The sequence below is a fragment of the Pimephales promelas genome, chromosome 24, assembly GCF_988280905.1.
Source record: "Pimephales promelas chromosome 24, fPimPro1.hap1.1, whole genome shotgun sequence".
Taxonomy (NCBI): Eukaryota; Metazoa; Chordata; class Actinopteri; order Cypriniformes; family Leuciscidae; genus Pimephales; species Pimephales promelas.
In genome coordinates this window covers 4,966,814-4,986,254 of record NC_142792.1, presented here as the reverse complement: position 1 = coordinate 4,986,254, position 19,441 = coordinate 4,966,814, and the positions used below count along the sequence as shown (strand labels likewise).

At 39.6% G+C, this 19,441-nt stretch overlaps 2 protein-coding genes across 5 annotated transcripts in view; both read left to right on the top strand.

Moving 5' to 3' along the window:
- Positions 1–45: 45 nt before the first annotated feature.
- ipo8 (importin 8) lies at positions 46–16,311 on the top strand. Of its 4 annotated transcripts, none has more exons than XM_089127147.1 (25): positions 46–244; positions 1,152–1,233; positions 1,417–1,573; positions 1,650–1,808; positions 2,637–2,793; positions 2,884–2,973; positions 3,052–3,146; positions 3,552–3,636; positions 3,758–3,892; positions 3,971–4,070; positions 4,799–4,875; positions 5,324–5,440; positions 5,528–5,614; positions 6,073–6,238; positions 7,889–8,049; positions 8,128–8,253; positions 8,388–8,463; positions 8,853–8,978; positions 9,201–9,298; positions 9,388–9,483; positions 10,065–10,285; positions 11,376–11,581; positions 13,729–13,950; positions 14,763–14,892; positions 15,734–16,311. In XM_089127147.1, coding segments are annotated over exons 1-25 (3,054 nt in total). In that variant the 5' UTR covers positions 46–160; the 3' UTR covers positions 15,735–16,311. The 4 variants fall into 4 exon arrangements, with proteins under 4 accessions (XP_088983273.1, XP_088983274.1, XP_039523615.2 ...); XM_039667681.2 differs by having other exon boundaries at positions 47–244; positions 5,525–5,614; positions 8,388–8,454; XM_039667680.2 differs by having other exon boundaries at positions 47–244; positions 5,525–5,614.
- A 2,506-nt stretch (positions 16,312–18,817) lies between these two features.
- The window catches only part of tmtc1 (transmembrane O-mannosyltransferase targeting cadherins 1), a 38,953-nt gene continuing 38,329 nt past the window's right edge, over positions 18,818–19,441 (top strand). The window contains exon 1 of the mRNA XM_039667692.2: positions 18,818–19,255. Coding sequence (XP_039523626.2) covers positions 18,942–19,255 — 314 coding nt within the window. The 5' untranslated portion in view covers positions 18,818–18,941. The remainder of the gene's footprint in view (positions 19,256–19,441) is intronic.

Genomic DNA, 19,441 nt, shown 5'->3' with positions numbered 1-19,441 from the left:
GTAAAAGTTTTGCTTCGGCTTTGTTCTTTGCGACGATGACAGTCGCTTGACGGCAGACTGGGGCAGGGCTGCCTGGTAAGATCCGAGACGTCTGATGATCGTCCGCGCATCTGTCCGATAGTTCAAAGTTTATTCAAATTAATCAATCGAATCGGGCCTAATGGATCCCAATCGAATCATACAGGCTCTGAAGGGCACCATAGACCCGAATCTCAGGCTAGCGGCTGAGAATGAACTCAACCAGGTCAGTGAACCATCTAGAGAAGTTTCTTTGGGAAGCAGAAGCACCAAAAGACCAGAGATGCCTTTAGTGAATATGCGGTTGTAGGGCCTGATTTTAATGCATAGTTGCATACGACAGGATAATGCTTAATCTATCTGAATGAGTCACTGTTTATTCTTTGCTGACTATTTAGATGGTTGATTTTGTATGTAACGTTATTGGGTTGCAAACTACTTGCATCGATGGCATCAGTGTGCAACAATAGATAGAGATGCGTCTTCTGACAGTCCTTATGGACTAAATAATAGTGATATTTGTGCCCTGTGCCTTTTTATTTTTAAAGATCTGATCCGTTTTTATGCAAAAGAGTAGTAGTCCCATAATACCCCTATTAATGATGTGGTATGTGCACTACAGAATTTATAGGTCGGATGTTGTATTGTGTCCTGATTCTGCTGCATGTAAATTTCCATTGCTGCAACTGATGCAATTCTGTGAAATTCACACTCTGAAAGCGCTCTATTTAAAGTCTGTTCTCGTCCAGATGAACTTGTATGTGTATTTGAGAGAGCTGATTTAAAAAAAAAAAAAAAAAAAATCAATCCAAATAGTTCATTTCATCACATTTTACCCCCTATCCCCGGTTCTTCGTTATATTTGTTATAGAGAGTATATAGCCCTTTTAAAGTCACCATGTAATCAAAATGAACAATTCTTAATTTGATAAGTTTCTTAAAGTTAGATAATTTATCCGTGCAGATCATGTATCATGCTAAATTGGGTTGTGACTTGCTGTATATAAGTTGAGAACCACTGAGAACACCAACACACGAATACATCTAAATCAGTCAGGATTGCAGATTGATTTTGTTTACAAAATATAAAACTCGTCAACCTCATGATTTTATATATATTGGTTTGTTTTCAGTCCTACAAGATCATCAACTTCGCCCCGACTCTGCTGCAGATCATTGTGTCGGACCAAGTGGAGTTTCCTGTGCGACAGGCAGGCAAGAGCTTCTCTTTTCCTATAGTGTTGTGATGCTTTTTGAACCATATGAAAATACTGATCAATCAAGCTGAGTGTGTCTGATTCAGCCAGATCATCATACCCAACTGGATGAGTCTGGGATGAGATTTTTCCATTTAAATTTTGTGCATTCTGATTGGATGATATCATGTTCTTCCTCTAGCTGCCATCTACCTGAAGAACATGGTGAGTCAGTACTGGCAGGACCGAGAGCCCACGTTGGGGGAAGTGATGTTTCCCTTCAACATCCATGAAAACGACCGTGGACAGATCCGAGAAAACATGGTGGAGGCCATTATTCGCTGTCCAGAGTCCATAAGGTAGGGCAGTTGTGTGACTAATACATTGCTTAAGATTTACAGGTGAGACAGATTCTTTGTTGTTGTTGGTTGACAGGGCTCAGCTGACAGTATGTTTGCGTGCCATAATCAAACACGATTTCCCTGGACGGTGGACGGGCGTAGTGGACAAGATTAACCTGTACCTGCAGTCCCAGAACAGTGGGAGCTGGTACGGGAGTTTGCTCGCTCTTTACCAACTCGTCAAAAACTATGAGTAAGTGAACCATATGCTTTCTTTGACATGAAATAGAAGTTGTGATAGTCTTTTCTTCCCTGTTGTGATGTATATACGAGTGAAACGACAACAAGGAAAAATGTAGGGCACAAATTGATTGGATGTTTGGATGGTTGTGAAGTTAATTTGATTAAAGATAAGGAGGGAATGTTCATTTATTATTTTAATTTGAAGAGATAAATCATTTATAATAAATATTGCAATATTCCATAACTACAAAAATAATTGTCAATATTGACTTCATGGTGAATTTAACGTTGCTTACCTTGGATAGTCCATTTTAACATCTCATTGTCACCATCCAATCAGATTGATTTCGGTTAAATCCAGTAGCACCTCATTGCAGTACACGAGATCCAGGGACATGGGTAGGGTTAGGGATCAGGGGTTGGAGATGGGTAGGCTTAGGGGTCACGGGGCGGAGATGGGTAGGCTTAGGGGTTAGGGGTCAGGGGCGGAGATGGGTAGGCTTAGGGGTTAGGGGTCAGGGGCGGAGATGGGTAGATCTAGGTGCGTGATTAGGGATCAGGGGGTGGAGATGGGTTGGGTTAGGGGTGGGGTTAGGGATCAGGGGGTGGAGATGGGTTGGGTTAGGGGTGGGGTTAGGGATCAGGGGACAGATATGGGTAGGTTTAGGGGTGGGGTTATGGATCATGGGCAGAGATGAGTAGGATTAGGGGTATAAGTAATGTGGATCCCCCTGGATTTCGTGTTCTGCAGTGAGGACCATCTCATTAAATCAGAGGTTTATGAAAGATTAAATGAAATATGTTTGAAAGCTGATCATTATGGTTCTGTGGTGGGCAGGTTTAAGAAGGCCGAGGAACGGGACCCCCTGTTGGCTGCGATGCAGATCTTCCTGCCGCGGATCCAGCAGCTCATCACTCAACTTCTGTCTGACGCCACCTTCATTTCAGTTCTCATCCAGAAGCAAATCCTAAAGATATTCCATGCACTTGTACAGGTGTGTGTGACATTTGTTTAATTTGTATACCTGATTAGTCCTAAGGTGTCATTGCTCAGCCTGTGTGTGTGTGTGTGTGTGTGTGTGCAGTATTCCCTCCCCCTTCAGCTGATCAATAACACAGTCATCACCCACTGGATGGAGATCCTGCGGACAGTTGTGAATCGGGACGTCCCAGCAGTAAGTTTGTGAAACAGATAAGAGTTAAGATATTATGGGCAGATATAATATTACAATTCTCTGCTGAATGATTCACAGGAAACTCTGGAAGCTGATGAGGACGATCGACCCGAGCTGATCTGGTGGAAATGCAAGAAATGGGCACTACACATCATCACAAGGATGTTTGAAAGGTGATTAAACAAGCCAGACCACAATGTGGTCATAAGTAATAGAAAGAACTATTGATCCTCTAATAGGAAATTCACTTTTCACAAAGGCTGAGTAAAAACAGAGCAGCACCAAATTATTATTTTTTTCTTAATAACTTGGGATATTATATTGTATTATATTATATTTTTGTATAACCATTTTATATATTTTTGTATAATTACATTCATTTCATTATTTTTCAAAATATCTTGGAATATGATATTATGTATTATATTATATTATATTTTGTTACATTTTATTAAATTGTATTATATTATGTTAAATTGTTTGTATTTTATATGATTAATTACATACATTTTTATCACAATAACTTAAATTATATTATTTGATATTATTAATTGATTCATACTAATTTGTATATCCAGATACGGGAGTCCAGGAAATGTCACAAAGGAATATGTCGAGTTTGCTGACTTCTTCTTGAAGACTTATGCTGTGGGGATCCAGCAGGTATAAACAGCTTTTGTAGTGTTGAAATTGATGCCTATTGTTGTGGTACCATGGTACAGGTGATGGTATTTTCATGCTACTTCAAATAACTTGAAACCATAACTGTTGTTTGTGCGTGCAGGTGATGTTAAAAGTGATGGACCAGCACAGACAGAGGCAGTACGTGAGTCCTCGTGTCCTCCAGCAGACGCTGAGCTACATGACTCAGGGCGTCTCACACTCACTCACGTGGAGACAGATGAAACCACACATGCAGGTGGAGGGAACGGCTGAGGAACAGCATCATAAGGCTGATGATAACTTTTATAATATCTTAATATCTGTGTCTCTGCAGACTATAACTCAGGAGGTGGTGTTTCCTCTGATGTGCTATAAAGACGAAGATGAAAGACTATGGCAGGAAGATCCATACGAGTACATCCGCATGAAATTCAGTCAGTGTGCTTCGTTATCATTTGTTTAACGTGCTTTTTTGGCTATTAAGTTTCCTAAAGATTGCGTTATAATTGCACTAATATAATAATTGCATCAATTTCAAATTTATTGATCGAATTAACATCATCACCCAAAAATATATATTGCATACATTTTTTCGTAGAGTCTTAATTAAAAAAAAAAAAATAGATCAATAAAAAAACGCGATCAATAAAAAATGATTTAACTATATTTTTAACCGTACCTAATGTAAAAGTTTGTAAATAATATATGTGTGTGTGTAGTATATATACTCACATATATACAGTTTATAAATCGTTAAATGTGTTGATTTATTTTCCACTCTGTTTTACTTCTTGCATGTACCATGTTTATTCTAATTGACTACAATTGCATTTTCCCCCACATGTTTTTAACTTTTCAATCATGATATAGCCAGTCCAATAAAGGCTTTTTAATTTTCTAAAGAAGAGTGCCTTGGATTACCTTCCTATGACTAAAATTGATGTTTGGTTGATTTATGGTTCTCTTGATATGTCTTGAGTCAAAAGGCTGAAAAATATTGAGAAATATAAAGTTAGCCCTAGGCCTACTTGCAAACAGAAACTAATTTCCTCTGTCAGTGAATCCTGTTGCTTTTGATAATACTGTTGCATAACTGATTGAGTTATGATATTATTGACTGACCTGTGGTCCCTTGTGTGTGTGTTTTTGTGTGCTGCTGTAGATGTGTATGACGATCATGTGTCCCCTGCCACGGCTGCTCAGACTCTATTGTGTACGGCAGCCAGGAAGAGGAAGGAGGTGAGTCCACCCTCAGACCGCTCTTTAACTCCACATTCCCATTCCAAAGAAACACTCCGAACTTCCAAGAAACGTATTCAGATTTAATCTAAATTACTTGCTAGAGATACAAGGAGTTTTATTAACAGCAATGGAAGAAGTGAAATAACTTTAAATGTTTCATTGCAAATGTTGTTTTCTGCTGAGGTCACATGTGATTTTGGAAGTCTGAGATTCTGAGATTAAAAAATGGTGCTGAAGCCCCCTAAAGAGGTTCAATCATTGCCTGTGGGTTTGTACTCGTAAGGCCCTGATATACTCATGGCAAAGTTCTACGTTCATCGCTTGGGTGAAAAACAAACATGCGAGAAGCGGCAGACTGTTAGCGAACATACTGACCCAAATCCTGTTGAAATGAGTTTGTTCTTCAAGTATATCAGCGTCTTTAGTCTATCGATGTCCTTCTCAGGTCTTGCCCCAAATGATGGAGTTTTGCCATCACATCCTCATGGATCCCAGCGCTGACCCCCGCAAGAAGGATGGGGCGCTGCATGTGATCGGCACTTTGGCTCAACCCTTGCTAAAGGTAAGTTTTATTAGCAAGAACTGCTGTGTGATCCCAGTTTCATTACAAGCTTTCTGCATTTGTGTTTCACATGTCCTTGTCCAGAAGCGGGTGTACAGGGACCAGATGGAGCTCATGTTACAGAACTATGTGTTTCCTCTGCTCAACTCTAATCTAGGCTACTTGAGGGCCCGGGTGAGTGTGTTCACAGTGTTTAACTGTGTTTAACTGCTTTACATCTTTCTTTCTGTCTTTTTAATTAAAATTTAGAGATGCAAGTCATAACAAAACCATCAGCACAGTAAAACCCTCTCAGAGAAGTAGTGTCTTTAAAGTGTTACAGCCATCAAAGCGCCGCTCCTCAACAATAAATTGCAAGACAATTATTGTCAAACTACAAATCGCCTCCTGTCAGATTTTTTCCTGTTATTATGTGTAATTGGCACAGCAAGTCTTGTTTTCTTGTTTTTTAAGGACTATAATAGTTTTGTTTAATTGTCTTTTATTGGTCTGTGCTCATAGTCCATATAAACCATCTGAGTGGTTTCTGGTGGACATGATCAAGAAGTCCCTCAAACAACTCATGACTAATTTAATTTGAAAGTACATTTTGCCCATTTTCATGGAGATGTAATTGTGGTGTGTGTGTGCAGTCGTGCTGGGTGCTGCACACGTTCAGTCCTCTGAAGTTCCACAACGAGCTGGTCCTGAGGAACGCTGTGGAGCTGGTCAAACAGAACCTGCTGGAGGACAAGGAGATGCCGGTCAAAGTGGAGGCAGCCATTGCACTGCAGACGCTGGTCAGGAACCAGGAACAAGGTTTGATCTCAAACACACACACAAATGCTTGCAAATACACACATATTACACATTCTCACACTCACGGCACCTCACGATTCAATTACGATTCAGAGGGCTACACTTCTGCACTTCAGACTTTTGTATTTTTCGTTCTGTCAATATTACGTTATTATAAATATACTGTATATCTAAAAAAAACATTTTTTTTTTTTAAAGCGATTTTTGACATTAAATCGATTCAGAATCGTCCACGTCCGCATCGCAATGCGTCGAAGAATCGATTTTTTTCCCCCCCACCCCTATCACACATACACACACACACACTCACAGTGAGACGGAAGAGAACAGTTCTTTTAGACAAACGTTAAATGTGTTTGACAAGGCCTTGATTGGAAGTTTAAATTTGTTTCAAAATGCAGAGCACCTAAAGGGTTAGTTCACTTTGAAATTAATTTTTGATATGTTTGAGCTTACCTCAAGGGCATCTGAGATGTACAGGGGTTGGACAATGAAACTGAAACACCTGGTCTTACAACACAATAATTTGTTAGAATGGTAAGGGCCTCATTTTGCATCCAAATACAGCACCAATTGACAGATAGAAGTCCTTCACAGTGACCAGAGGGATTATGAGCCGTTCCTCTTCCAGAACAGTGTCCAGGTCACTATATGATGCTGGTGGACTCGCTCCTCCAAAACACCTCAATAATATTCAGATCTGGTGACTGTGCAGACCATGGGAGATGTTCAACGTCACTTTCATCTTCATCAAACCCTTCTGTCACAAGTCTTGCTGTGTGTGTTGGTGCATGATCATGCTGATACACGGTTTGAGCATCAGGTGCTCATGATCCTCCAGAAGGGTTTGGTAGTCCTCGGCAGTGTCGTGTCCATCAAATACAATCAGGATTGTCATGATATTGGAGCTCAAACCATCACTGATCCACCCGTGCTTCACTCTGAAGATTGGCCGCCAGGCATATAGATGTGAAACCTCCAACATTGGCCAGTGTTTCAGTTTCATTGTCCAACCCCTGTAGGTGTCTTTGTTTCCACAGTAGTTTCAATTTTGATATTTTTAGGTCAAACTGTTCTTGTCTGTCAGTCATATAATGGAGGTCTATGGTCACCACCTCAAAGAGCATGCACAGAGAAGTCCAAATTAAACATGATTTAATGACTCATAAATGCAAATACGCATTGATGGCCTAAAACATGAAACAAGCGGTTTGTGTGAGAAGACGAACAGTATTTATATCGTTTTTACCTCTTTTGTGTCTTAGGCCATCGATGTGTACTTACATTTACGTCATTAAAGTCATTAAATACATTTAGTCATTAAATCATGTTTAATTTGGACTTCTCTGTGCATGCTTTTTGAGGTGGTGACCATAGACCTCCATTATATGACTGACAGACAAGAACGGTTTGACCTAAAAATATCAAAATTGAAACTACTGTGGAAACAAAGACGCTTACATCTCAGATGCCCTTGAGGTAAGCTCAAACATATCAAAAATTAATTTCAAAGTGAACTATCCCTTTAATATGCATCAAATTAATTTAGCTAAATTGAATTGATTTGCTATCTGTAATTGGTTTAAGAGAGAAGTGGAATAAACTAATTCAGTGAAAGGCTGTACTTACAAAACTCGCCTGTTTTTGCAGCTAAGCTTTACATCCGTCCGTTCATCAGGCCTGTGATGCAGGAGCTGCTGCACATCATCAAAGAGACCGAGAACGACGACCTCACCGGCGTCATTCAGAAAATGATCTGTGAATACAGTGAGGAAGTGGCCGTCATCGCTGTGGATATGACACAGAACCTGGTACTGCACTCGTCTTTTCCTCGCTTGGTCGTTGGTTAAAACATACAGCTTCATCCTAAAATAGGTTCTTGTGCACAGGCTGAGATCTTCAGCAGAATCCTGCAGAGTGAAGAATACGAGGAAAGTGAAGATAAGACTGTGATGGCTCTTGGTATCCTCAGCACCATAGACACCATCCTCACAGTCATGGGCGACCGAAAAGAGGTTTGGACGCATGCTTGGGACTAGAGATGCACGATTCAGGACACATTGAGAATCACAATGTATTTTTGTTTCAATGATTCTCCTACAATTCTGAACAATTTGAACAGGTTAATATATTTTTATCTCTGTCTTAGATAAGTCAACAGCTGGAGGGAATATGCCTGCAGGTGATTGGTCTCGTCCTCCAGAAACCCATCATAGGTATGGCAGGTGTGTGTGTGACACTATTTTCTAGTTCAAAATAATTTTTCACACATTTGAAATGGAGTTAAAGCACAACCCAAACAATGTTCCTCCGCAAAATGCCACTAGAGGGCCAAAAAAATGACATAGTGTACCTTTAAGGTGTTCACTTCACGCTGACAGTGAATTGCAGTGACAAAGCAAGCCAAAGTTGAGAGTTGGCGAAAATGTGAATTATGCAAATATATTAGTGGTGAGAATGTCAAACTCCCGCAATTGAATTGCTGTCAGTGTGAACACACCTTTCAAGAAGCTCTGATGTTATACTGTATATACTCTATTTGTTTTTAACCGTCCTTAAAACTTCCTGTCTCTGTTTCAGGAGCGATCAGTCACGTTCCCTCTGTCTTTTTCAGAGTTTTATGAGGAGATCTTGTCGCTGGCGTTTGGACTCACCTGTTATTCCATCTCCCCTCAGATGTGGCAGCTGTTGGGGGTCCTGTACGACGTCTTCCAGCACGACTGCTTTGACTACTTCACAGGTCTCAGACACACATGTAGCTCAGATACCACACCTAGCACGTAAAACGCAGCCGAAAACCAAGCCCAGACTTGATCTCTCCGCTCCACCTTAAACTATAACTCTTGTCATGATTGAACTAGGTTGAAAGCGTCATTAAGTTGATGGATGTGCGTATTTGAAAATGATTGTGGTGATATTGAGTGCTCGCTTAATGATGTGATTTATTACCCTTTTGATGCAGATATGATGCCCCTCTTGCACAATTATGTTACTGTGGACACAAATACGCTGCTGTCAGACCCCAAGTACCTGGAGGTCATTTACACCATGTGCAAAAAGGTCTTAACATGCATTTCTTCCATTTCAAGTTTATTTAGTTCCTTCTTATGCATTTGGAAATTTTAACTTTTGACCTTTCATCCCCTCAGGTCCTAACTAGTGATTCTGGAGAGGACCCAGAATGCCATGCTGCCAAACTTCTTGAGGTCATTATATTACAGTGCCGTGGACGTGGCATTGACCAGGTCTGTCATGTTTGTGTGTTTTTTTTTTTTTTTTGGTTTAGTGTGTCAGAACCAGTGTTATACCAATATATGTGATTCAAACCAAACTTGGGTCTCCAGCCAACAACGTTTAAATCCCGTCTGGCTAGCGCTTTCCCCGTAATGTTAACACATCAGTTCAGTAGGCGGAGAGTAGACGCTCTTTTGTGGTTGTTTGAAAGCAGTTCAGTCGAATGCGTTTTTAACAACCGGTTTGAAGTGGTCGAAAGTGGACACGCTCAAAACATTTTAGACCCCGTTTAAACCTGTGTTATTCATCATCCACTTTGATCCAATCAACCAAAATGCATCTTAATACCAAGTGTAAACAAGGCCAAAATAACGTCCACTCCATTTTGCGTCAACATCTCTTCTCTGATGACATTTACTCGCATGACATCACAGCAAAAACAAACCACAACTATCTAATTCTCTGGAAGCAAGTCTCAGCCTTCATTTTTTCTTGTTCAAGAAGTTGTTTCACACGGATATGTCACAATAGGTAATAAAAGACCATCGCAGCTTCTGTTTCATGCCGACTTTTATGTGTGTGTGTATTTTAGTGTATCCCTCTGTTCGTGGAGGCCGTGTTGGAACGGTTAACACGTGGTGTGAAGTCCAGCGAGCTGCGCACCATGTGTCTGCAGGTGGTGATTGCAGCTCTGTACTACAACCCCACCCTGCTGATGCACACACTAGAGAACATCCGCTTCCCACACAGCCCGGAGCCAATCACAGCACAGTTCATCAACCAATGGATGAACGACACAGAGTTCTTCGTAGGGTGAGGCTGTTCGCCTTTCGTTTAGTTCAGAAGGTCACATGCACTTTATTACCAGAGATTGATTTAGATTAAATACCTTTTTAAATACCTTATTCTGGAATTTGAATTGAATTTGAATTGAGGTAGTAAACTGAATTTGAATTTTGAATTCATATACATTAATGTAACAGCTTTAAATGGTAACACTTTACAATAAGGTTCTTTTATTAAACATTAGTTAATGTTTTAACTAACAAGAACTAACCATGGGCAATACATTTGTCCCTGTTTTTGTTAATCTTTGTTAATGTTAGTTAATACAAATCCAGCTGTTCATTGTTTGTTCATGTTAGTTCACAGTGCATTAACTAACTAATGTTAACAAGATTTTAATAAAGTTTTAGTAAATGTTGAAATTAACATTAACTATGAATGAACAATACTACTTCCGCATTTGTTAACCTTTGTTAATGTTAACTAATGTAGTTAACTAATGAACCTTATTGTAAAGTGTTACCCTTTAAATAATATCTGCTGTCGGTTTTCAGTACGATTAGTCATTAACAGATTATCATGCCTTCATTATAGTATTTCCAGAAACTTTTGAATTCAGATTACAATTCAGTTCTAAATCACAGATTTTGACATTTTGAATTACCAGTTCTGGTTTATGAGTATGATTATCATCTTTTTAGTTCTCATGTAAATCTTCAATCATCGACCCTTAAAGGGATAGTTCACCCAAAAAAAAAAAAAAATCTGTCATCATTTACTCACCCTCAATTTGTTCCAAACCTGCATGAGTTTATTTCTTCTGTTGAACCCAAAAGAAGATATTCTGAAGAATGTGTGTAACCAAACAGTTTTCTGGTCCCCATTGACTTCTATAGTATTTTTTTTTCCTGCTATGGAAGTCAATGTTGCCCATCAACCTACATTCTTCAAATTATCTTCTTTTGTATTCAACAGAATGGGTTTGGAACAACTCGAGGGTGAGTAAATGAACTATGAACTATCTCTTTAAAATTTAATTGAATTGCATCATATTTTATCAAATGACGTATTTAATGTTTATAAATATATGATTGCTTGTTGTTGTCGTCGTCCACAGACTACATGACCGTAAGATGTGCATCATTGGTCTCAGTGTTCTTATGGAGCTGCCCAGCCGCCCTGCGGTCCTGGAGGAAGTGACGGGTCAGATCGTCCCCTCCATCCTCCTCCTCTTCCTGGGTTTAAAGCACATTTACGCCTCCCGAGTGCTCAACAAACCAGAGCAGCTGGCCAGAGCTCAAGGCTCCGAGGAGGAGGAGAATGGTGAGATTTTGTGTGACATGTTATGAGAGAGGGGTAGTTCACCCAAAAATAAAACTTCTATCATTAGTAACTCACCCTTATGTAGTTTCAAACCAGTAAGACTTTCATTCATCTTCGGAACACAAATTAAGATCTTTTTAATGATATCCAATACAAAATATTAATCTTTTTATTTCGTGAACAAACTCCACTGGAGTCACATTCGAACGAAATACTTATGGGTTTGGAACGACATCAGGACGGAATTTTAATTTGTGGGTGAACTAACCCTTTAATGTTTTAGCGTCTGTATCTTTAAGACTTCTATATGCAAATGACCCAATTTACATATAGAACCCTTAAAGGTACAATAGCAATGATTTTAATTCTAAGGGTCATGTGAGAGAGTGGAAAATTGTCTTTTGAAAAGCTTGACTGGTGCAATAAATGGCCACTTTAACAGAAGATCAGAGCAAATAAAATGTCATTAATGGCTCTTTCAGACTGCACGATTTTCAAAGTAGTCAGGTCGCTGCTCTTTTCACACTGCATGACTATCTTGGCCAGCATTCAGTCGCTGCTGTGTTCACACTGGACGATGGATCGGCGACAGAAGGTTTCACACTGCATGACTTTAGAAAAATCGCCGACAGACTCTGTCTAGCACGCTGCACGCAAACTACATTTCACAACAAACACGCGTGAGATATGAAAAGGAAACAACGCGCGACACCACACGTGCAAGACCGGAGTTCTCACGTGAGACTTTTTTTTTCGACCCGTGGTACAGCTGGTGAAACAGACACGAGTGCTCCTGCCAAATTTCTACTAATTTTTCTTCCATTTATTGTGTCCAAATAAACCGAGAAGAAACTTTTTTTGTTGAAACAATGCCATATCATGTTGATATGTGATCTATAACTCCTCCCCGAACTCCCTGCTGCTCTGTATATTGCTCTCTCACTGGCTGCCGGTGATCGCCGATGTAGTTTTCAGTCAAAACACTTTTCACACAGCAGGATTTTGAATCGCCGACAGGTCCAGATATTTAGCATGCCAAATATCTCACGGGCGTCGGCGACTCGTCGGTGATTCTCTCAGTTCGCGTCTTTGTTCATTCACACTGCGTGATTGTCACTCGCGTGAACGAGCGCCGATTTGCCTGTGATTTCGGGCATTTGTCGGCGATTTCTCAAAACCTGTCGGCGAGCCAAAATCGTGGCTAAAATCATGCAGTCTGAACTCGGCATAAGACCTGTCAAGTCTGATGTTCTGTTTGTTGTTGCTTTCGGTGGTCTTTATGATTCTATTAATCTCACCGCTTCAAGTCACATCTCACTTCACCTCAGGTGAACTTAATCCCTGCGCAGGAAGTACTATTTCTGGCTTATATAGCTTCAGGTTGGTCTTTAGTCATCAGGCTTTACGGACGACTGAGAACTGATTGCATCTCTCTAACAGGGCCCCGGAGACATGGGAAATGGAGGAACGACTGCGCGTTAGTTTAACATGATTCGGAACCTTTGGGCATCGAGCACTTGACTCAAACGAATTCAATTGATCTTCACGACACTACACCCCTGACCTGAATTCTGACAGCATCATACTGTTGGAGTTATGGATCTATTGATACTATGATTCTGGTTCCTGTGAGACTGACATCAGATGCATGCCAGTTTGCATACTTCTAGTATTATTTTTAAGCTTAAATCTAGCCAAGTTTTTTTAATCAGGAAAAATTAACATACTTCAAGAGATATTGCCTGAAAGCAAGCCTTTATATCTTATGTGGTTTTGCTTATTAACATATATACAATATGATTCTATTTTTTATTGGAAAACTTGGAGAAAATACTGTTTAACACCCTTTTTTTTTTTTTACAGTTTTCACTTTGATTTGAGACGCACTAATAATCCCTAATTTTGCATAATGTATGCTTTGGATACTATGCAAATTTGCATGCAGCTATTGTTCAATTGTAAATCGTTAGTTCATGTACAATGAGCTTTTTTGGCTTCATACTTGTGGGACCGGTAGATTCATACTCTGAAAATCTCTATATTTAGAAGTGACCTTTACTTTAGCAAGATCCAGAATTCATCACCAAACCCCTCCTTTTTGCTGCACTGGAAATTGATTTTGGAAATTGGTCATGTCTGTTTTCCAGAGGAGATTCCTAGCGATGAGGATGAGGTCGGAGAGAAAGGGGTGGCCCTGCAGTCGTCCGGCGCTCCCACTGGGAATGACAATGACGATGAAGATGATGAGGATGATGATGAATACTGGGATGATGATGCTCTTGAGGGGACCCCATTAGAGGAGTACAGTACACCACTGGACTACGACAACGGAGAGGACGAATATCAGTTCTTCACCGCCTCGCTGCTCCGTATGCACATTTTTCTATACCACACGCATACATTTACATAATACATTTACAATATATAAGACATGTCACACTACGCCATATTTGCATAGGGCAGCCACACCCACAGTGAAATCTCATTTGTCCAAAATCCTACTCCATATTCATGAATATTAAATAAATGGGTTGTTGAATTCATTTTTAATCTTTATTTTTTTTTTTTCAGTTGCTTCCACTAGTTTATTTGAAATAGTTTAAAAAAAATACAGTTTCTTAATTTATTATTATTTTAATTATATTAATTATTAAAGATTTGAGATAAAAGATTTAATATTAAAGAACATAGCATGTCAACTCCCTACATACAAATTGTTACTGTGATTTTATTTTTATTTTTATTTTTCTTCCTTTGCTCAATATTTAATATTGATTTGAAACTCTTTTTTTAAGACTCTTTATTTTGATGTTCACAAAAACATTTTTTTTCTGAGCATATTTTATATTATTTTGCTTACTACACTGGTTCATTTGAAATGGTCCTGTGGTGTGGCAAATGCATTTTTTATTATTAATAACATTCCATGTATTTTCTCAATTATGTCAGTTAATTAAATCATTAAAATTGCATGTATAATAATTTTTATTTATTTATAACTTAAATTAATTTATAAGTCAGCAAATAGTATGATGCAAAGCACCTTCCTTTTTTTTTTTTTTTTTTTAAGCAAAATCTCCCTTTTTTTATTATGTTGGATTTTTTTTATATATATTTTTATATCAGAATAAATTCTGGAACTATTGTCCACAAGTGTAACCCCAATTATTTCCTGTTGCAGGTGTTCAGAGTTCAGATGCAGGCTGGTATCAGTCCCTCACGTCTCCACTGAGCGAAGACCAGAGGAAACAACTGCAGGAGATCTACAGCCTAGCCCAACAGAGGAGGAGCGCAGGAGTCAAAGGACTGTGGTAAGTGTGTTTGTGTGCGACCTTTTCAAAGACACGGATCAGCGGTGACTGCTCTGAGACTCCACAGGAAGCATGGCTTCTCTTCAAATATCCTCAACAACGTGGCATTGGCTTATTTATCTTACACAAATAGGCTCATTTCACTCTAGATGTTCACACTGTCATCTTTTGGGAATTTGCAACCACATTTAAATGGTAAATGCACCAATTATTTATTTGATCAAATATATTTTGATTTGAATTTGATTATTTGATATATTTATTTGATCAAAAATACAGTAACAACTGTGAAATATTATTCCAATTTAAAATAACTGTTCTACCACATAATCAAGAAATCATTTTAATATGCTGATTTGCTGCTCGAGAAACATATCTTATTATCAATGTTGAAAACAGCTGTGCTGCTTAAAGGGATAGTTCACTTTGAAATTAAGTTTTGATATGTTTTAGCTTACCTATCAAGATGTAGGTGTCTTTGTTTCCGCAGTATTTTCAATTTTTATATTTTCGGGTCAAACCGTTCTTGTCTGTCAGTCATATAATGGAGTTCTATGGTCACCACCTCAAAGAGCATGCACAGAGAAGTCCAAATTAAACATGATTTAATGACTCATAAATGTAAGTACTCATTGACGGCCTAAGACACGAAACGAGCATTTTGTGGGAGAAAACGAACAGTATTTATATCACTTTTACCTCTTGTAAAATTAAAAACGGCACCATTAAGACAGTGCTTGAAGTATTGAAAACCATCATTGGTAAGCACATTTACATTATGTTATTTATCCGTCTGAAGACTGCTGTTGTTACTAATAATTCAATATTTCTCTCCCCATAGAGATGTTCCAGTTGTCCCGAGGCAGTTCAGAAAGACCTGACACTTTGGATTTGAATCTTTAAAGAGTTAGGACAACGAAAAAACAACCTGAACTCTGGATGCTAGAGACATCTCGGTCAAGATGGGTGGGATTATTAACCCAGGACTCTTCAGATCCAGGACTCATAACAGAAACACTGAGACTGATCTTTAAAACTGGTCAGAGAGGCCTCAATGAGGTTGAAAAGGTTACTCTGGGTCACCCTTTCCCTGAAGCTGTGTGTGGGTGTGTGTGTGTGTAAGTAATTGAATGTTATATTTTCTGTTTCTCTCAGTCTCTCCTCCATTTGCAATGAGTCAGTAAGAAACTCGAGCAAGACAATGAAGTGAGACATGTCAAGACACGCCAGAGTTGCCGTGTTGGTCAGTGCCTTCAGAGATGCATTGGCATATTTTTGCCCAAACAGATGAAATGTGCACTGGCTAGATGTCCGAAGGGGGTGTTTATAGATGTCATATGTTTGTATGTTTCAGAGTTTGTTTTTGTAACTGTCCATTTTCAGATTTAACTTAAATCATAAAAGTTAATTTAACACTAATCATTTGCAGGCTTTTTTTCACATAATTTTTGGGATTACTATGAAGATATTGTGATAATCTGATCTATTTGTGATTATATTATCTGTGGAGGATCATATTTCACTCCAAAATCAAATTTAAAAATATATATATATTTTTTACATTTTATTTTTTAAGATATTTTGCCAATTGACATACAGTATATATATATTCAGATACTATGAATATTATGCCTTTTACAACAATATTATTTATTGTGTTTTTTCTTTTTTTTTCCATTGCTACTGCTATTGACAGTTGGTGGAGAGGATTAAAATGTGCTTGATTGTCATGAAAATTATTCCACAATGCAAAACAGCACCGTCAGAAGTTTTGCTGTTTAATCTGGTTGCAAGAGTGATTTGACTGTTGGGAGCCATTAGATATATTTAAACAGCCCCCCATGATGGGTCATTTTAACTTTTCTTGCATAAAGTCATGTTTAGCCAGATGTTCACCCGTCAGTGAATCTTCAAAAGTTCATTTATCATCATGATTCATTATCGCTGTCTTCCTGTTCCATTAGCAAGTCCAAACCCAGAGCAATTTGCTTATGGCTGCTTGTGAGTGGAAGCCCAGGTCACGGTCAAGGCAGTGCAATCATTGTGTGAAATATCCCACAGCTCTTTATTGATTACCTGCCTGCGCTCTCTCTCTCTCTCTCTCTCTCTCTCTCTCTCTCTCTCTCTCTCTCATTCGCTGCATGATTTGCATTTATCTCTCTCACATTCTCATTTTCTCCTCCAAAATTTCACAGGACAAATTGTAAATAGTAGCATAATCTTTTTACCTTTAAGCTGTTTAACTCAATTTTACAGAGCCCCTCTTGTCCCACTTTGGTAAAAAAAATTAATTATAACTATCTTGTGGCCTCAAGATAGTAACTCGTGGCCTCAAGATACTAACTCGTGGCCTCAAGATACTAACTCGTGGCCACAAGATAGTAACTTGTGGCCTCAAGATAGTAACTCGTGGCCACAAGATAGTAACTCGTGGCCTCAAGATAGTAACTCGTGGCCACAAGATAGTAACTCGTGGCCACAAGATAGTAACTTGAGGCCACGAGTTAGTATCTTGTGGCCACGAGTTAGTATCTTGTGGCCACGAGTTACTATCTTGAGGCCACGAGTTAGTATCTTGAGGCCACGAGTTACTATCTTGAGGCCACGAGTTAGTATCTCGTGGCCACGAGTTAGTATCTCGTGGCCACGAGTTAGTATCTCGTGGCCACGAGTTAGTATCTCGTGGCCACGAGTTAGTATCTCGTGGCCACGAGTTAGTATCTCGTGGCCACGAGTTACTATCTCGTGGCCACGAGTTAGTATCTCGTGGCCACGAGTTACTATCTTGTGGCCACGAGTTACTATCTTGTGGCCACGAGTTACTATCTTGTGGCCACGAGTTACTATCTTGTGGCCACGAGTTACTATCTTGTGGCCACGAGTTACTATCTTGTGGCCACGAGTTACTATCTTGTGGCCACGAGTTACTATCTTGTGGCCACGAGTAAGTATCTTGAGGCCACGAGTTACTATCTTTAGGCCACGAGTTACTATCTTGAGGCCACGAGTTAGTATCTTGAGGCCATGAGTTAGTATCTTGAGGCCACGAGTTAGTATCTTGAGGCCACGAGTTAGTATCTTGAGGCCACGAGTTAGTATCTTGAGGCCACGAGTTAGTATCTTGAGGCCACGAGTTACTATCTTGAGGCCACGAGTTAGTATCTTGAGGCCATGAGTTAGTATCTTGAGGCCACGAGTTAGTATCTTGAGGCCACGAGTTAGTATCTTGAGGCCACGAGTTAGTATCTTGAGGCCACGAGTTAGTATCTTGAGGCCACGAGTTACTATCTTGAGGCCACGAGTTAGTATCTTGTGGCCACGAGTTAGTATCTTGAGGCCACGAGTTAGTATCTTGAGGCCACAAGATAGTTATAATTATTTTTTTTTTACCAAAGTGGGACTAGAGGGGCTCCGTACAAAAAACATAAAAACATACAAAAATAATTGTGTACTATTTACACCATTAATATCAACACAAATAGCTGTAGATTTGTTTTCATTGCATCCAACTCCAATCATTGAATATACTAAGTAGCAAATAATATAATAAGCAATAATATTAAATAAGATAGCTATAACACATCGTTTGCAGACGATGTTAGACCTAGCTATTCTCAGCTGTAAAATATATTTCTCCAGTAATCACAAAAAAAAAATGTAGTATAAAATAATGTGGTAAAATATGAGGTAAATGAAAACGTTGAATAAATGGGAAAGTAAAAAATTCAACTATTATTTTCAAATTGATTATTTACTCTCTATCTCTCCATTATATTTCCATTTATCTCTCTTCCATCTGTTTTTCTCTCATGCTCATTCTTTCTAATTTGCATCTCTCTCTCTCTCTAGCTCTCTCTCTCTCTCTTCTGCGCATGCGCAGGTAGGCGGGTTACATGGATTTCAACACCTTATACACATTCTCACTCGCTAATATTATACGCATTCCGAGCTGATACGCTGCCCGGGCTCCAGTGCAGCACGCGGGCTATGGAACGGGACGCGTCTCCTCTCTTTCACTTCCACGAGCAGCATGCGAGACTGGGACCGACATGACAGCGAACAGCCGAGGGACCAAAGCCGCTCCTCCCCGTGTGCAGCGCTGGCTGTCCGTGCCGAGGCCGGGAGCGGGTGCGGGAGTCCGGCTGCTCCGGTACGCCGCGCTGGTGGCGGTGTGCGCGCTCTGCTACAGTAACTCTCTCTGGGGGGAGTTTGTTCATGATGATATATGGGCCATCTCCAACAATCCAGATGTCAGACCGGGCTCCAGTCTCCGGAGCATCTTCACCAATGACTTTTGGGGTAAACGGATGGCTGATAACACCAGCCACAAATCCTACCGTCCGCTCTGCATCCTCACTTTCAAGTAAGTCCATCATCTTGTGCAATGATGAGACCTGTCCTGGAGCCAGTTGCATAGCCATTATGTTAAGACTGTCTTAGGAATTAGTATGGCCAACAGTTAGTTAAGGGTAATCCTTCTCACTTTTGGGTATCAAATTAGACCAATCTATGTTTTTATGTAACTGACTTTAAAAAATGTTAACATGAC